The sequence below is a fragment of the Lynx canadensis genome, chromosome A3 (assembly GCF_007474595.2).
Source record: "Lynx canadensis isolate LIC74 chromosome A3, mLynCan4.pri.v2, whole genome shotgun sequence".
NCBI lineage: Eukaryota > Metazoa > Chordata > Mammalia > Carnivora > Felidae > Lynx > Lynx canadensis.
The window spans coordinates 22,733,374-22,752,608 of NC_044305.1; the positions used below are offsets into that span (position 1 = coordinate 22,733,374).

The 19,235-nt window shown below is 45.0% G+C and overlaps 1 protein-coding gene across 3 annotated transcripts; it reads right to left on the bottom strand.

Annotated features, from left to right (window-relative positions):
* Positions 1–830: 830 nt before the first annotated feature.
* AAR2 (AAR2 splicing factor) lies at positions 831–18,504 on the bottom strand. 3 transcript variants are annotated; one of them, XM_030309682.1, is made up of 4 exons: positions 18,449–18,504; positions 14,880–15,685; positions 11,296–11,525; positions 831–2,186 (listed from the first exon to the last, which is right to left on the bottom strand). In XM_030309682.1, exons 2-4 carry the CDS (start codon positions 15,634–15,636, stop codon positions 2,019–2,021), a joined length of 1,155 nt encoding a protein of 384 aa, XP_030165542.1. In that variant the 5' UTR covers positions 15,637–15,685; positions 18,449–18,504; the 3' UTR covers positions 831–2,018. The 3 variants fall into 3 exon arrangements, with proteins under 3 accessions (XP_030165542.1, XP_030165544.1, XP_030165543.1); XM_030309684.1 differs by lacking the exon at positions 18,449–18,504 and adding an exon at positions 18,126–18,324; XM_030309683.1 differs by lacking the exon at positions 18,449–18,504 and adding an exon at positions 16,647–17,657.
* Between the last annotated feature and the right edge of the window lie 731 nt (positions 18,505–19,235).

The following is a 19,235-nucleotide window of genomic DNA, read 5'->3' on the forward strand; positions in this document are numbered from 1 at the left end:
TGACAATGCCAGGAGGACACAAATTCTGTCCCAATGGAACTCTAAGTACTAAATTGCAATGCTGTTACTTCTGGGTAGTTACTCAAAACTGAGTGTGCCACAGGACCCAGGCCATATCCAGATTCACAGCCTCTGAATCCCTGTGGGGTGGGACTTGGAAATATGTACTTTAAAAAGTTATTATTGAGATATAATTTACATGGCATAAAATTCACCATTTTTAGGTGTGCACTTCCAGTGGGGTTTTTTTGGGTATATTCATAAGGTGGTACAGCCATCACCACTCGCTAATTCCAGAACCTTTCTATCACCTAAGAAACCCCGGAGCTATTGGCAGTCAACCCCCTTCCCCACTCTCCCAGTGCCTGGCAACCACTAACTTCTCTCTCTGTGGATCTATCCTGGACAACTCATATGAATGCAGTCATGTAATGGGTGGCCTTTGTCTGGCTCTGTTCATTCAGCACAATGTTTTCAAGGTTCATCCATGTTGTAGCATGGACTAGTAATTCATTCCTTTGGAATGCGTACTTTTAACAAGCTCCCCAGGTAGTTCTGATGAGTGGGCTTTGGGTGGAAGAGAATAGCAAATTCACACAAGGAGGAACTTCTGGTTATTATAAAGCTACAGGGCCTCGATCCTTTCAGGTATGCCTATCTCGGAAGCCCCACTGGTCACAGCAGGCAAAGCTGGCTGCTTGCCTCCTCCAGAGACTGAAGATGTTGGGCAGAGTCTCCTGGTGCTCAGTAGGGAGATGTGGGTCTATGGACAGTGGCCTGGCAGCTGAGAACTGGGCAAATTAACTGCAAGAGAGACTCACACAAGGGGATTTAATCTCAACTCAAAGACTTTAATGTATGTTATGCTCTTGGAAAAACATCTCCAAGGAAACAAATGGAACCAAAAGTCTTAACCAGCACGGATTTTCATTCAGAAACCTGGTATGAGCCGCAGCCTTGGAAAAGAATGGCGCAGGGATTCTGATCGTAGTACAACGGTTTGAGGTCAGGGTGGCAGGACCCATGTATGTGGGTACACCCTCAGGACTCCAAGGGAATGGGAGCATCATTACTCCTGTGGCTGACAGCTCCACAGCAGGACTGGGAAGATCCAGGTGGGTCAGGTCATCTCCAGAACTCTGAACACAGACAGAGAACTTCAGCAGGGCCAAAGAAGCCTATTCTGAGCAAGAACCTTCCTCTTTGTTGTTGAATCTCCAGGTCATCAGAAATAGTCATGGTGGCTCTGGTGAGGAATGGGGATGTACAGAGGGGCTGCCAAGTCCCACTTCTGGGACTGAGGCCTCAGAGTGGAATGGAAGAGAGGAACGTGGCATCAGCAAGGCCCCTGAGGTCAGGGGCCACAACAGTCTTGGATGATTACCCACTGGGACCTCTGGACAGGAGGAAGGGATGTTGATGGAGAAAGCAAAAGCTGACCACTCGTCAGACTCAACCCACCTGTCTTCTGGGTTCCCCCTTCCCAATCTGGAGCTCCTGAGTGGTCACAGGCCTGTGTTTTCTGTGACGTGTTCCCATTCAACAAGGGACAGACAGAAATTCTAGCTCATTTCCCTAGGAACTTCTAGTTAACTTTTAAAGTCACCAACGGATATCTCAGACCCTGTGCAGTCCAGGGTGTCTCGTTTTCTAACCATCCTGTGGAAGGAGCTATCAGTTCTCTTGGGTTTTTGGCTCACATTCTTCTCATTCAGAATGAAGTAGGGTGCTGCTGAGGCAGGTCTCTCCCGAGAGCTTCTATAAGAGCCCATTTAGAATTCAGTTAGGTTAGTCCCATGGCCAGGCTGATGGGAGCCCATGAATGTGCCCTCAGGATGCACATAGCCTCTATGGTACTGAAGAAACTTATTTACTGGTAAAAGAGGGAATTCTGGCTCTAACTTTGCAGAACCTGGTGGGGCCACTACCCCTACAGGTCCCGGTAGGAAGGGATGAATGGAGAGGCCAGGACTGCAGCTGTGTGGGAAGGGGCCTCCCCTGGCTGACAGTATTCCCCGTTAGCCAGTCTCCACACCCTCGGGGAGCTCCACCACCACTGGGGCACAGTCCTCTGGCTCTGCCTCAAAGTCCCACCGAAACTTCTTGGTCAGGTGAGCTTGGAACTTTTCAGCTTTCTGCCTCAGGGTGGCATCCACGGCAACGCTGCAGGCGGAGGAAAAGAAAACCTACAGAGAACAGAGGATAAGTCACTCCTGAGAACACAGTGGGGGCCGAGAAAGCTGTGGAAATTTCCTCATGGTGTTCAGCTCTCTGGGGCGGGTGGATCAGCTGCTGCTGGCACAGGCCCAGGCCACCTGCTGTGCTCCCCCCAAACCAAGAAAGAAGGTCCAAACCCAGCTGAGAAGCTGGGGCAGGACTAGAATGGAAAATTACTATCTTGGGCAGAGATGCCCCATTGAGAGTAAGGCCAGTGGGGCCATCACCCAGGCCTGGTCCCCTGAGGTGCTCTCCTGGGCACCTGGACAATAACTACACCAGCTGGTATCAAGAAAGGCTTGGAGGGCTTATAAGCAAGCCCCTGTGTCCCATAAAGTCACAGGCCCTATGCCAACGAGGTGGAACCGCTGCTCTAATCTACATGGGCCACAGGCTGCCAGACTGAGGTTTCTATTCCCTTTGAAAGTTGTCTTTGAGGTTCTTCTCTTGAAACTGTGGTAACACACACGTAACACAAAAGCTACCAATTTAACCAGTTTTTACATTATCGTTTGAAAAACTAATACACGTGATATTTACCATTTTGACCATTTTTAAGTGTACAATTTAGTGGCATTAACTACGTTCACATTGCTATATAACCATCACCACCATCCATCTTCAGAATTTGTTCATCCCCCCCCAAATGATACTCTGTACCCATTAAACACTAACTCCGCATTGCCCCTCCCCCAGCCCCTGGAAGTCACCCTTTGCCTTCTGTCTCCATGAACTTGTCTGCTCTAGGTACCCTGTACAAGTGGAATCATACAGTACTTGTCCTCTTGTGCCTGGCTTATTTCACTTAGCATGAAATGTCCTCAAAGTTCATTCATGTTGTAGCACGCATCCGAATTTTCTCCCTTTATAAGGCTGATACTCCATTGTATGCATATACATTATGTTTCCCATTCACCTGTCAATGACCATGTGGGTTGTTTCTACTTTCTGGCTATTATAAATAATGCTACTGTGACATGACAGGAGTCCCTGCTTTTAATTTTGGGGGGTATAAACCTAGAAGTGGAATTTCTGGATCATGAGGTAATTCTGCTTAATGTTTTGAGGAACCACCATATGTTTTCTACAGGGGCTGCACCGGTTCACATTACCATTAGCAATGAACAAGGGTTCTAATTTCTTCACGTCATTGCCAAGATCTGTTATTTTTTCTTATTTATTAAAAAAAATTTTATTTATTTTGAAAGAGAGACAGAGTGGGAGAGGGGCAGAGAGAGAGAGAGCGAGACACAGAATCTGAAGCAGGCTCCAGGTTCTGAGCTGTCAGCACAGAGCCCGACGCGGGGCTCGAACTCATGAGCTGTGAGATCATGACCTGAGCCCAAGTCAGACACTCAACCGACTGAGCCACCCAAGTGCCCCCATTATTTTTTAGTAATAGCCACCGTAATGGGTATGAAGTGGTATCTCACTGCGGTCTTGATCTGCATTTCCCTAATGGGCAGTGATGTTAAGCACCTTTTCATGTAGATGTACTGGCCATCTGTATGTCTTCTTTGGAGAAATGTCTACTTAAGTCCTTTGTCCAGTTTTAGTCAGGTTTTTGTTATTGTTGAGTTACTGTAGTTCTTTATATATTCTGGATATTAATCCCTTGTTTTGATGTTCTTTTTAATTCGGTTTCATCTGATATAACCATGGGTAGGGGGCAGAACAGTAATTTTCTCTACATGTGATTTTCCTGGATCCCAATTACTTCTAAGAGTAACAGCAAACTCATTACTCTTTCTCATATTATTTTACTGTTTTCAAAGAAGTTTCAGAATATCCCAACGGATCCTCACAATGCCCTGGAAAGACACACCAGAATGCCTATTTTATGGAAATGGAGGCAAAGAGGAGTTAAATGACTGGATAAAAACCGTGCAGAAGGGAAAGGGTAGTTTTTTCCAGACTACCCTACAGACACAGGAGCATGAAGGTGGGAGAAGCTCTTTGTTCCACATCAGTCTAGTGCTGTGGCCAGCCCACATTCCACCATGGAAGGAATCTCATCTCCAGGAGCCTTGACCTGATAAAATTAACAGGTGTACTCTACATCTGATTCCAGGGACACCTGCTTCTCCACTGCCTATTAGCAGGAGTGAAGCTCATTTTAGCGGTCTCTGTTTGGATCCATTTTGTTGGAGTGGTAGCAAGGACAGAAGTGACTGAGGTTGGGGCGGAGGGGAGTATGTGCAGAAGCATGCGTGGGGGTTACAGAATTTGGTTTCATTAACTTGGGAATCGACTAAATACAGGAGCGGGAAGCAAAGCCACAACAAAACAGATCAATAACTAATTAGAGGGGTTGTGTGAGCTTGGTGGTGGGAGGGCAGCAGGGAAACCGGCCGCCTGTCTATAGGCAGCTAATGGAGCTTGCCCTGGAGTGCTGAACGTGGAGCCCGGCTGAACTCTGGGGAGGGGCCCCTGTACGGGAAGCAGAGAAGCCTCATTTCAAGCAGCATTAGCTCTGGAGGCCCTGCATACCCTTGGGTGTGCCCCAAGGTCCTGGGGAGGCTGCTGGCTGAATTTGCTAAAGCCTCTTCCTGTTCCTCTTCTTACACAGTAAACTGTACCCCTCTCCACACAGCCCTGCCTCTCCAGCCACATTGAGCAGCTGCCAAACATGCTCTATTGCCTCTTCTGTGCCTCTCTACACACACATGCTTTCTCCTCTGCTCAGACTACCCTTCCACCCCAACTTTCACCTTCTTCACCTACTAATTTCCACTAGTGACTCAGGTCCAGCTCAGACATCACCTCCTTTAGTATGTCTTCCCAGACCAAGGATGGAACAGGTGCTCCTTTATGCTCCTCCAGGGCCCAGGGTTACCACGAACATAGCCTCAATTTCAGTTAGGTAACAGTCCATTTGCTGTTGAGCTCTCCCAAGAGACAAGGAGCCACTCCAAAGCAGTGACTCTCGGCTACTGCATACCACACTCCTGGCACGGAGTCTGACGTAACGGTGTTTAAAAAGCAAAAAAATGAAGACCACAGGTTCTATGAAAATCCATTTTTGGTTCACTTTTGCAGTCCTTGGTACCAACTAATTGCTCAATAATTATGTGATGGTGCTGCACAACATAAAGGACTCATCCTGGGAAGGAGGTGGCCCCTGAATGCCACCAGCTCACAAGCTACCTCCTTGTGACATGCCTCTTATAAAAGCCCAAGCTGAAATGAACTGCTCCAGCTTCTGTTCCCCTCACACTGGGCCTGAGCCTTCCTTATAGCATTTCTCACACTGTGCTTGTATCACAGTGATCTGTGCTCCTTATGGGTAGAGGATGAGTCTTTATTCTCAATGTGTTCCACATAGCGTATCGCCCAGGGCCTGGCATAGAGTTAGGGCCCACAGGATGTTCACTGAACAGATATGAATGAGATGCAGGGGCTGCCCTGCATTTGGCAATGGCCAAGAGGGACAGGTCCAAACAGGCTGGGCTCATACTCATCATTCATCCTTCTCAACCATCTCTCAAACGATGCCGGGGAGTAAAATCAACCAGAGGCAGGTATAAGAGAAGGCTTCTGTCTGAAAAATAAGGCTTCTAATTTAAAAAGTGCTTTGTCCTTTTTAAAGAACTTGTCAATTTAATCTTTACAAGCCTGGACACTACAAACCTGGGAGGTAGGAGGCCAGGAAATTGTTATTCCCACTGTACAGATGAGAATGGTGATAAACACTGAGCAAGTTAATAAATGTTGAGCGAAATCCAGTCCAAGTAGAGAAACCTCAATCCTTTCTCCCTACCGAGACCTTCTTTTTGTCTTGACACAGACTTAATATATTAGTAGTATTTTCAGCACTGCCCTATGGGGAGCCAGGGACTTTTTTTAAAAAGCAACTTTACTGAGGTATAATTTACATACAACTAAATTCACCCATTTTAAGTGTTCAATTAGTTTTGACAAATGTGTACACCCATGCAACCACTGTATAATATAATCAAGGTATTAGTTTTTCTCTTTCGGTATTCAGTGTTACGAGTCTGAGGCCCACACACCATCATAATCAGAATACTGAATAGTCTTGTCACTCCAAGAAACTCCCTTGTGCTGCTCTTTAGTGGTCAAACCCTCCCCCTACCCAAGCCCCTGGCATCCAATGGTCTATTTTTGCCCATGTAGTTAACAAACTTAATATTTAAAAAACCCATGATTCAGAAAAGGAGATGTATAGACAGTACCTAGTTTTCAAGTAAGAATTTACCTTGATTCTCTTGTTTTTAGATTAATTTTATGGTTTCTTCAGAACATTTAATAATGATCTATTTGTTTTACTTTAATTAAAGTGAAATCAAATAAACACTTAACATCACTGAGAAATGAATCATCTTAATATCGGAAGATTAATCCTGGATATTTCAAAAATATTTCTGAAAAAGGATAATAACACTAGACAAAAAACTGCATTTATCTAAAACTAAAAGCAAACCCCAACAAAAATAAAATAAAATACAATAAAAGCACAGCCCTTGGGTATTTTTCTTTAAATATAGAAAAAGGTATTCATATTTTCATCATTAAGTCTATATATTCTAAAATTGTAAATAACTTTAATCAGAAATGTGAGAGCCTCCTTTTAAACCCAAGTTAAATAAATTGAGTTCAGTCAGGTCACCTTGAGAAATTCAAAATATCAAGGTGGGTAGCTGAGTCACTATCTTATCCTATTTTTTGGACAGACAAAAAAGATGAAATTTCCTAATTTTTCAATTCCCAAATGATTATTCAACTTAGAATGAAACTAGCCAGAGGTAGAACATTCTCTTTCCACCTGCAGAAGAAGAAAGTGGTCTTAAAAGCAAAACTATCATTTCACAATGATTACCAGGAGTAAAAAGCAGCAGGAATCATGTCTTCTGACGTCACTTTAAAGACTTTGGGATGTTTCATCTGGGGCTAATAAATGGGAACCCACCACAGGCTTCAGAATCAAAACGCAGCCTTGCTATCCACTAGCTCTGGTGATCTTGGGCAAGATGATGTGACCTCTCTGATCCCGTTTCCTCACCATAAAGTGAAATTATACACTTAACTCTGAACATTGTTGTGAAGGCTAAATGAGATAATGCACACAATAAATGTGACAAAGGGATAGCTGGTGGCAGGAGGTGTAAGAGCAGGTAGATGAAATTGATCATGGCTGGTGCTGTGATAAAAATACTATAGACATCATTGTCAGAGCCAGTGTTTTCCATCAAGAGTTAAAGATGGACACTGGCATTTAGAATATTGGCAAGAAATGAAGCTGGAAAGCATAGGTGGCCTACTGTGACTAAAAGTATTTTAAAAAACAGGTTACGTGACTATATGCCCAAATGCTATGCAATCAGCAACGAGAATCCTTATTTTGTACATAACTCACTTTCTAACACACTATTAAATTCAGATTATCCTTTCATTGGTTTTAAACAAATTATGGTGACTCAAGTTGCTTTTAATAAAAGAAAAAAACTGTATCTATTTTTGTAAAACAAATAATTTTTATTCAACCTAAATCCATGGGATTTATAAAAATCAGTGGCGTCTATTCAAAAGGGCCTCTAATGACAGAGGCCATTACGTGGCTAATTTTATACCAGCTAATGTGGCAGCCTTTAAGTGCTTACACATACAAACACCAGTCCCTCTCCGTGGGTAGTAGCATTTAAGTTCCTAAGTAAGAAAGCCAGTTCCACTTACTTGACTACCTGGGGGCAGAGCAGGCGGCTGGCTGAGGAAGGCTTTCATGGACTGATTCATTCACTCATACACACCCTGAGTGAGTGCGTCTGTGTGGGGGGACTGGATTCTCACTGCCAAGATGGTACCAATGTTAACTCTCCATTTAAAAAAAAAAAAAGGGGAGGGGGGCGCCTGGGTGGCTCAGTCGGTTAAGCGTCCGACTTCAGCTCAGGTCATGATCTCATGGTTCGTGGGCTTGAGCCCCACGTTGGGCTCTGTGCTGACTGCTCAGAGCCTGGAGCCTGTTTCGGATTCTGTGTCTCCCTCTCTCTCTGACCCTCCCCCATTCATGCTCTGTCTCTCTCTGTCTCAAAAATAAGTAAACGTTAAAAATTAAAAAAAAAAAAAAAGGTACTATAATATCCTTTTCTACAGTGTGCCTGTTGAAATCTCACTCATCCTTCCAACACATGGTTAAATGCCTCCTTTCACAGCCACTGCTGATCCTCTACCTCCTCATATTGCAACTCCAGTCTTAATCAACCAATTCCTTTATGATGCTTATACTGTCCTTTGATCTCACTGCACTGTTTATACCCATCATATTAGAGGCATCTATTTACACTACCACATGATTGATGCATTCCATCCATCTAAAAACATCCAATTACACAAAGTGAGAGAAATGCTAGGCCTTGACTAGGTGTTGAAAATAACCAGATGAACAACAAACAGGCTTTGGATAAAAGTTCACAGCTTAGTGGGGAAGTCAGGCAGACAACGTACACATTTCAGCATGCACGGCCTGTGCAATATAATAGCAACACGTCCAAAGTAGGCTAATAATATGTAAAGGAGAGAGATCAGGGATGGCTTCACAGAGAAACGCCTTGAGGGCATCTTGTAGGATGAACAAGTCCACATCGGGTAGAACAAAAATCATGTTCAGTTAAGAAGGCATGAAACATGGGCATAAAGTTTCAGTCGTGCCAAATGAAAAAGTTCTAGAGATCTGCTGTGCTTATAGTTACCAATACTGTACTGTAAACTTAAAAATGTCTTAAAAGGGTAGATCTCATGTTATGTGTTTTGTGCCATCGGGGGAAAAAAAAAAAGGCCTGAAATAGCATGGCATACGTGGGAATGTGCAGGGAGACCACTATTGCTAGAGTTGACATGGGGGAAGTAGGGAGAGGAAGGAGAAGCTGGAGAACAGGTCAGGAGCCAGATCAGAATGGGCCTTGTGACCTATGCTTGGGCTTTGAACTTTCTAGGAAACAAGGAGATGCAGAGAAGTAGGATTATGTCCGCATGTCAGAGAAGCAACTCAGGATGCAGCATGAGACATGGGTGGACTGACCGGGGTTGGCGTGGGAGCTGACAGACTGATGCAGTCTAGATGAGACCACACAGGTCTCAAGGCCTGCCTCAGGAAAATGGTACTAGGGCATGACAGCCTTCTAAACAATGCTGTCTGGAGGGACTTGAGTCAATTCATTTGTTTACTTTCCCACATCAGGGACTCTGTCTTGTTCAAAGTTCTATTCCCAGTTCTACAACAGGGCCTTGAATATAGCACATGCTCAGCAAATACCTGCTAAATCAATGAATAAATCCCTCAAGGGCAGGAACCCTGACTAACTAATATATGTAACCCTCAACAGCTTCAGCAGAGTGTTGTATATAAAGGCAGGATGCTCAAAAATATGTGTTGATATATTTTTTTAAAGGCACCTGTCCTGGATTTTTCTAAAAAATGAACATCAAATGTTCTTGGTGAAAAGTCCAAAGACAGAATTCTTCCATCAGCTTTGCACACTCCACTTGGGCATCTAGCAACCCATCTGGGTCCTCTCTGCTTCATAAATCATTGTTGGCAACACAGCGTCAGTAATTAGAGCTCAGCTGTCGGTTGTGCTGACAATGGTCAGGACAGCCAATGACACAGTGTGGCCCTCCTATGTTTGTGTGACAGCATTAACGCACATCACAAGGGTAGCACGTCATTCCCATGGGCCACTGCCAGAGGCAAGTTAGCAAGCGGATGCCCCCTCTCACCCCTCATCAGTTACTGGCTCACACAACCCAGTAACTTTGGTGGGGGGGGGGGCGGAATTTCCCCTTAGGAGGAAAGATGAAGGGATTTAATTCCTCTGTTATATTAATAGCCAGTAAAAGAGCAGTTTTAGAACTCTTCTGAAGTAGAATACGCCAGGCTCAAACCATCAGCTGACCAACTTGTCCCCATGGTCTACACAAGTCTTCCAACCGCCAGAGTTTTGTCAGCTGCCTGCTCACAGGGATTCTTCCAACAGTATGTTTTTTTCTCGAAAAGTGTCCACTACCTGAGAAACAAGCCCCTGGTGGTATTTCCACTAATGTCAATCAAGAATCCTTACTGGGGGGATCTACGTCATATGCAGTACCTAGGGGCATAAGCACGAGACTCAGGCCTGGTTTCAAATCCCGACTCTGCCACTTACCAGCTCTGTGACCTTATATAAATGACTTAATCTTTCGAGTCTCAATGTTCTCATTTGTAAACAGGAAATATTCCTCCCTTCCTTGAAGGGCTTCGGAGAGATTAAATGAGGGAATCCAAGAAGCATGATAACCATGATGCCTGATACTCAACAGGCATTCCCTGAAAGTTCATTCCTTCTCTCACCCTGGGTGGGTGTGGGAGGTTAGTGAATAGCCACCTTGTAAGGAGTGGGCCTCATAGTGGTATCACACACAGGGAGAAAAAAGCAGCTCAGGGAACAAAAGTATGGAAATTGACAGCTTCTGCATCTTCTACACTTGAGAAACTTACAAAATGTGAGTGACAGAGGCTGTCCCAAGAACATAAAGGAAGCTAATCTATTTGCAAAGGGAGGAAATAGCACAGGATGAAGATTGTAAGTTGTTTGAAGCTTCTTCCCTAATTATCACTCATAATGAAAATTTAATTGCCAAGTTAAAAGCAAATTTCACTTTTTCGGTCAGAGAATCTCTGCAGAAACTGGCACGTTTTGTTTGAACAGGAAATCAAAGTTACTTTAATGCTTAAATGAGATCTAAGGAGCTGCAGATGTTTCCCTGGAAATAACAAGCTTCAAAACTCTGTCCTACTGGGTAGTACCAACTTATGGCTACAGTTTTGAGCTGAATAACTCATAGAGGTGGAAGTTATTCAAATGCCAAGTACCCCACTGCGTGGCACTCTAGGAGCAAGTCAGGGAAATGGTGGTACAGAGAGAGGGTCTCTGGCATCAAGGAACTCACAACTGAGTAGAGGAGAGAACCAGGAAACAGCCCGAGGTTAGGTAACTGAAACAAAAGAGTAACCTTCCCAGGGTGCTTTCACCCATCCTAGCCTTAATTCTGACCCCCATGGGTGTCAGCCAAAAGATGGCTCACCTGTAAGGTGCTGGTGAGGAAGTTGTTCTGGGAGACAATGTCCACAAAGAAGTCAGCGGGGATCTCGCCGAGCTGGTGGTACAGGATGGAGATGAGGTTGATGTAGAGGGTGTGGTGCTTCACCATGGCTTCTTCGGACCGGCACAGGAGATTAAGGAGCCGCTTCCAGTGCTCAAATGCCTCATACACATTCCCCAAGAGGAAGCATACAAATGCAAACTGGAGTTCACCTGAAAGGCACAGAGAGAATGATCCTGAGACGGTGGAGTGCCGGCTGACTATACAAGGCCGCCAAGTCTACTGGACCTCAGCAATGGGTGGTGGCCTTGTATCCTGGCACCCCTGCAGAGCACTCCTACTAGGCGGGGTTTTGCACTGAGCAGATGCTCAGTAAAAGTTTGCTGAACTGCTATAAACTCAAGCCACGAAAAACCAAACTGTGGTTTTGTAAAATCAGACTACAAAAGAAGTACACCTAATATATGCCTGGCACTTAAGAAGTTTACCAAATGTGTTCATGCATATTATGCCAGGCAGATCCCAAACTTGACTGCCCAGCAGAATTACTAGGAGAGCTGATTAAAGATGAAGCTGCCCAAGCTGCACCCACGGAGATCCTGGTTGAGGACAGATGATGAAGCGTCACTATCTGTAGCTCGAAAAAGCTCCCCGGGTGATTCTGATGCAGATGGTCTGTTCCAGCACTGGGGAAATGCTGTACTACACCATGTAATCCTCAGTGCAACTCCAGAAGGTGTTCAGGGAAAGTGGTACTTGTCTCATTTTGCAGATGAAGTCAAGGGACTTGCCCAAGGTCACACATCCAATGCTTGCCAGTGGGAACAACAGAAAGATAAAACAGATTTCCTATCGGGTGACAACAGTTCCAGAGCCCCCCAGAAGAGGAAAATTCGTGAGTATTTGTTCCAGGCTTAGCCTGCCAGCCAAAATCACTTGCATTTGCTTACCCACAGGGCTCTGTAATTGGATCTCTATGAACAGCTTTGTGGCTAAATAGCACCAGCTCTGGAACCAAACTACCTAAGTTCAAATCTCAGCTCTACCCTTCACAGCTGTCTGACCTTGGGCAAGTTACTCAATCTGTTTATACCTCAATTTCCTTAATTGAGGGCTGTGGTGAAGATTAAATGAATCAGTATAGTACATGTAAAGCATTTAGAATAATGCCTGGCACAAAGGAGCACTCAAGAAATATCGGTTATTATTATTCCCACATTTCCACCAGATGCCTGTCTCAAACAAAGAGACCTGATGATCCAGAAGCCACTGTCCTTGGGCAAGCAACTGGGTCTCTCGTTGCCAAGATATACTGTTGCTGATGAGAGACATTCTCTCTGGCTTCAAATTTAATGAGGGCTTCTGTGGTGTCATACCTACATGTGGGCCATACAAAGAACAGATGCACTCAACACCAAGTACCTCTTTAAATGCATGCTGTTTGATCTCTGTTCCCTCCAGAGCCCTGAAAAACTAGTACCCTATTCCTAGGCTTGTGGAACTAAGTTTGACTAGCTGCCTGGTCCAGATATTAGATGTTGACTGATATTTTCAAGACACAAATTTTCTTTGTACGATTGAGGTTAATGATTTGCTTCTACAGTTGGCTTTACCTGGTTAGTTGTGGAAATAGGAGCTTATTCTCTGAATTTAGGGCACTTACTTGAATTCATGCATTTCTGGCCTAGTCTAAAATTAAATTATGAGATCAGAAATAATTTCAAGGAGCTGTCAGGAAGATATAGTTATCCCTGCAACAGACCCTTCACAAGATTACTGTGAAGAACTAAAATGTTTAAGAGGTAGAAAACAGGATTTCTGTTCATTTCTAAGCCAGAATTTCAACTGTTACTTACTAAACGATAATACTGTGTAATGCATTAAGATGCACCCATTAAAACATGCCCTTTCATCAGCGAGCCAATGATATAGAGGACCCTATATTCAAATTTCTCATTGCTCTTCCAACAGAAAAATAGGCAAATACCTGGACAATTTGTAAAAGAAAAAATATAAATAGCTGTTAAAGGTGTGACAAATGTTTGTTGTCACTAGCAATCAAAGAAATATAAATTGAAACAAGACATCGTTCTCCAACCATGCAGTCTTTGCTAAATTGCCATTTCAGAGGTGATACACAACAGCCTCACCCCAGCTGGCAACATGCTCCCTCTGATCAACAATTTCAGCCCTGGGGGCGCCTGGGTGGCTCAGTCAGTTGTGAATCCGACTTTGGCTCATGGTTCGTGAGTTTGAGCCCCGTGTTGGGCTCTGCTGACAGCTCGGAGCCTGGAGACTGCTTCGGATTCTGTGTCTCCCTCTCTCTCTGCCTCTTCCCCACTCATGCTCACTCGCTCTCTCTCTCTCTCTCTCTCAAAAATAACCGTTAAAGAAACTTTTTTGAACAATTTCAACCCTAAATGTATGTCTAAGTACACACAAGGATGTTCACTAGATGACACAATAGAGAAAATAGGGACATCTTAAAGGTCCATCAACAGAGGGTTAGTTCAATAACTATGGCACATAAGCAGCCACATTAGAGGGACTGTTTCAATGACATAGAAAAATGTTTATATTAAAGCAGATTATAAAATAACAAAATAATATACTGTAATCTTGTTTTTGTAAAAAATCATATATACACACAAACACATATAATTAAGTAGAAGAAAAAAAAAACTAAAAGGAAATTCATAGAAATATACAGAGACTCAAATGAAATACTGCACATAGATACATACATATATAAAAGACAAAAAGTTAATACACCAAAATGTAAAAAAGGTTATTTCTAGATGGTGGGAATTGGGAGTGAATTTTTGTTTTGCTTCTCTGATGACCATATATTATTTTTGCACTAAGGGAGAAAAGCAATAAAAATTTTTTAAAAATCGCCATCCTGGGGGCCCCTAGGTGGCTCAGTCGGTTGGGTGCCCGGCTTCGGCTCAGGTCATGATCTCACAGTTCGTGAGTTCAAGCCCCACGTCGGGCTCTGTGCTGACAGCTTGGAGCCTGGAGCCTCCTTCAGATTCTGTGTCTCCCCCTCTCTCTGCCCCTTCCCCACTCACACTCTATCTCTCTCTGTCTCAAAAATAAATAAACATTAAAAAAAATTTTTTTTTTTTAAATCGCCATCCTGGTCTAAGCCGTGGAGAGACCAACACCTTGAGAGAATCAGGAGCGAACTGAGGAGGCAGATGGGAACCCAGAGCCCTGGGCTCTGGTCTCATTTCAACCACATAGTTGGCCAAATCCTTTCCATCTGTGAACCTCAATCTGTAAAATGAGGGGCTGGGCCACATCAGTGGCTCCCAAACACAGGATTGGCTGCATCAGGTTCACCTATGGTGCTTGCTTACTATATAGACAGACAGACAGACAGACAGGTATTGCTCCACTCCAGATCTCTTGAATCAGTCCCCAGGGGGACTGGGTGAGACTGCTTCCTTAGCCAAGTTTAGGAACCACTGGACTAGATAGTCCAAGATGCAGCCCTTACTCTAAAGCCCTCTACCATACACTTTTCCCCTGGCCCACTCCCAAAGAGTCTCGTCCCTCCTCACCGAGCACATCCTGGGGGCTGCTGGGGAATTGCTTGCTGAGCACAGTCTCCAAGGCATAACTCAAGTCCATGCTGTGCCTGGTTATCTCTGCTGGCGTGGCACCTGCCGGGTATGTCTGTGTGGGCAGCTCTGAGAAGCGGATCTCCGTGCCGGCTCTGGGCTTCATCTCTGGCAGCCGGGCCAGGCCCTCCTGGTAGCTTTTGCACTCAGTGCCGCAGCGAGGTAGATTCTGCTTTATCCGGTCCTTAGTGTGCTTCATGGACAGCACAGGAAGCACCTCTGAGAAGGCACAGATCTGCCGGCTCTCAGGCTGCAGCTTCTCCATTGTGGCCTCACTGATGAAGTTGGTGAGTGAGATCCACTTCTTGAGTGTGGCATATGGGTAAGGTCCCAGGAATTGGTCCAGCTCCTGGAGGTTGGCCCTCATGGCCTCCACCTCAGCCTCTGGGGCTGGGGACAGGTCTACCTCTTCTCGAATTGCATTCCAGCGCAGGACCATCAGCCCCCGCTGCTGCAGGCTAAGGAAAAAGCCCATACGAGGCCCCACCTCCCTGGGATTGGCCTTGTCCACAGAGCTATAGTGGAGGAAGTGGATGCCTGGTGGGATCATCTTCACGCCCCGGAACTTGGGCCCCACCTCCCAGGAGTTGTAGTCGATGCCAAACTCTGTCCCCTTGGGCATATTCAGGATGACCACGGTGGCCCCTTCAAAGAAGAGGCGCTTGGCAAGCTCAGGATCCATCTGCATGGCAGCCATGAGACCAGTGGTATGTGACCAAAAGAACAACCCTTCTTGTCTTACAGAACTGAAAAAAGAAAGAAATCAGAGTTCATCATTTGCTGAGGATTCTCCATGTGCCAGATTGAATCAGACCCTTGACATAATTATCTCCTTTAATCTTCACCACAAACCTTAATCAGTTTTACCAATGAGGAAAATAAGACTCACAGAGAAAGAGGATTTTGTGTTTTAATGAGCGAGAACACTCACTTCACAGCTAGAAAGACATCAAGGAGAAGTGACATGCTCAAGGTCTCACAAATTAGAACTTAGGTACCCTGTCCTCCAGGCCAGTATTCTTCCCACTGTCCACTCAGGATCTGCTCTCACATCTCTCTCTCTCTCTCTCTCTCTCTCTCTCTCTCTCTCTCTCTCTCTCTCTCTCACACACACACACACACACACACACACACACACACACACACAACAGAGGCTGAAGGTGGGGAAAGCCTGGGTGGTCTATTTGAAACTATAACTGTGCCTAAATTGTCTTACACTACACCTCTGCCTAAACTCGATTGCTAAAGAGTCCCAAGGACTTGAGAAGGATATACCCAATTTCTCATAAGCCACAAGGAAGGCCCAGATATGGACAAAAGGTAGAAAGTGAGTGCTCAGTATCTAAAATTCACAAAAGGTTTGGGAAGTGGAGAGCTTTTCAGCCACAAACCTCCTCTTCCCATTTTACACATAAAAACCCTAATGTCCAAGGAGTTAAACAACTTCCCAAAGGGTGCACAGTCAGCAGAAACTCTGGACCACTTGCCCAGAATGGATTCAGGTGGCGTGGCTGGCCCAAGATCAGTATTTAGAAGAGAAAGAGCTTAGAACACTTATTTTAGCCACCTCTGAACTATCCATGAGGCCATACTGATAAAACATGTATGCAGGCAGATACTGACTGGGTGGTATTTATAAGGAATGGTTTCAACATGAACTAATTTAATCCAAACAATTATCTAACCTTCTAGTCCCAAGATACTTACCTATTCAATTCAGCAAGTAATCACCGAGCGCCTGCACTATGCCAGGATCTTTGCCTGAAACAATAATCTGTGAAACATCCACAGAGTAGGACAGTCACTGCCCTCTAGGCACTTCTAACCCAGCCAGATATACAAACAAGACCCCCAAATTTCACAAACAGAAGAACCAGCTGCCCGTTTTTCTTACTCTTATGTTAAAACTAAACTGGGAGGAAAGGAAGACCAACCAGTTTCCAAAAATGTTAAGGGCATATTTTATCATCTTAACCCAAAACCACTACAAAGGACTCTCACTCTGAATCAGCACTTTTTTCTCAAACTGCAAATCACAACTCATTAATGGGTCAAGAAAGCAATGTAGAGTTTCAACCAACATTAATTTTTTTTTAAATGAAAGGAACAGAATTAAAAAAAAAATCAGAGTGCATCATGAGTAACAAAGATAATAACTGTTTTCTGAAGTTTTTTTGTGTTTGTATGTACTTTTGGTCATAAGGTAAAATGCATTTGTTACTGTAGGTCACAGTCAAAAGTCTGAAAGCCACTGCTAACTAATTTGCATCATCACCTTCTTATTCCTAACCCTGAATTCAGAAGGTACTTAATAAATACTTGCTAAATTAAGAGCTATTGCATTCAGAATAATTGTTCATCAATTAGCCATTTTCCCTTGGGGCATCTGTGTGCTCCTCCTTCATAATGACATTCCTTTATTCCAATTCCACCAGCCCATAATTCTCCTCACTGTATCGTCAGCAGCTGGCACATGGCCTGGCACAGAGAAAATGCCCTGGAATGCAGAAAGTCACATCCATCTGCTTCTCTCTACCGCATCCTTACTCCAAGTTACCTGTCCCTCACCCAAAGAGTGCCTGCCCCTCCAATCCGCTCTCCATCCAACAGCCAGAATGAACTTTTTGAAGTGCCAATCTAAGCATGTCACCACCCACACTTAATGTCATCTGAGTGGCTTCTCATGTGGCTCCTGGAAAACCAGAATTCCTACCGTGACCTACAAACCCTACAAGGTCTGTGCTGCCTGGTCCCTGGCAACTCCTCCAGACTGTTTCACACCACGCACCCCACCCCTGCAAGCTCTCTGTATCAGCCACACTGGCCTCTTTTAGACCCTCAAGCAGGAGTCTGCTCTGCATAGAAAACTCTTCCCTCCCCTATTCCTCAAATCATTTTTCTGATCTCAGCACAACTGTCATTTCCTCAGTCCAGCTTCCTTGAGTCCATGTCCTGGTGCTAGATCAGGTATCCAGTGATACACTCTCAAGGCGCCTTGTACCTTTCCATTTCATTTATCAGGCTGCAAATTTGCCTATGTTTAATAGACAGCTGTCAGCTCCGTAAGACTTGAGCCTTTTTGTACCTCGAGCACATAAAAGATGCTTGATAAGCATTTATTTAATGAAAACATGATATCCATTTTGTAGATGAGAAACGAAGGGATGGTTTGGGCAAATACCTTACCCAAAATTACAGAGTCGGACATAACCACGTCGGACGCGGCCACAGTCTCCGGCCCCCAAGTTCTAAAGTTAGGGGGAAAAAGCGCGAAGTTACCCCGGGTGCCCCAGGAAGTAGTGGCGACGGTGTCTCTGGTGACGGTTTCTTAGGGAGAAAGGCCTGCAGAGCCACCAGGGTCCCACCACCGGCCAGAGACCAGGACGCGTACGTCCCGGCGAGGTATCCCACTTCAGGGCACTCCGCTATCCGGAGCCGGGAAGAGGGAGCCCGGGCCACACAGACAACGAAAGCAGAGGAGTTAAAACAGGCCAGGACGCCGCACTCACCAGCTTCGGACTCTCCCACTCTGAGACACCGGGGAAACTCACCGGAAGTTCTCGCGCTTTGGCGCGGGACGGGCGCGACGGGGAAAGCGGCCCGGCAGAGCTCTTGGTCTCGGGAAGAACGGTCCGCGGCTGCAGGTTCCGCCCCATCAAATGTCGTCTTTTGCCACTTTCAGTTACACGTTTCAGCTCCTGAGCCATGGGTAACAACTTTCACCAAACTATGCATATCCTGCTCCAGAAACACATCCACCAGCACTGGTCCTTTGGTCTCAGTCATTGTTGCTGAAGCTGGGGTCAAGATTATGACTGCCTAGTAGCCACAATCTGATGCTCAGGAATGGTCCGGGTCAGCCAGTATCTACCTGAGTATCATCTCTGGCCCATTATCACCCAGTTTCAGCTTCCAACCACACTCGGCCCTAGAGGAGATTGTCAGATTGTCAGAAATCAGCCCCCAGCGTGGAGAGGAACCAGTCTCAGCCACAGTAGCCACCACATGGATCCCTCCAGCCATAATCGCCCAGTATCCTCAGGCGGTGCAGGCAACGACAGTCTTAGTCTCTGTTGTTTCCCTGGAACGGAGTAGGAAGCGCCAGGTACAAAGTCTCAGCTGGATATATAACTAGATATACATACAGATGAAGATGTAGATATAGATCAAGTTTAATTAACTATAGTATTAGTAAATGGATTCTATTTGGGGGCCTAGCTCTGTGCTGCGTGGTTGTATCAGGCAGGGTTCAACCAAAGAGGCAGAACCAATAGGAGATATATATTAAGAGATTTA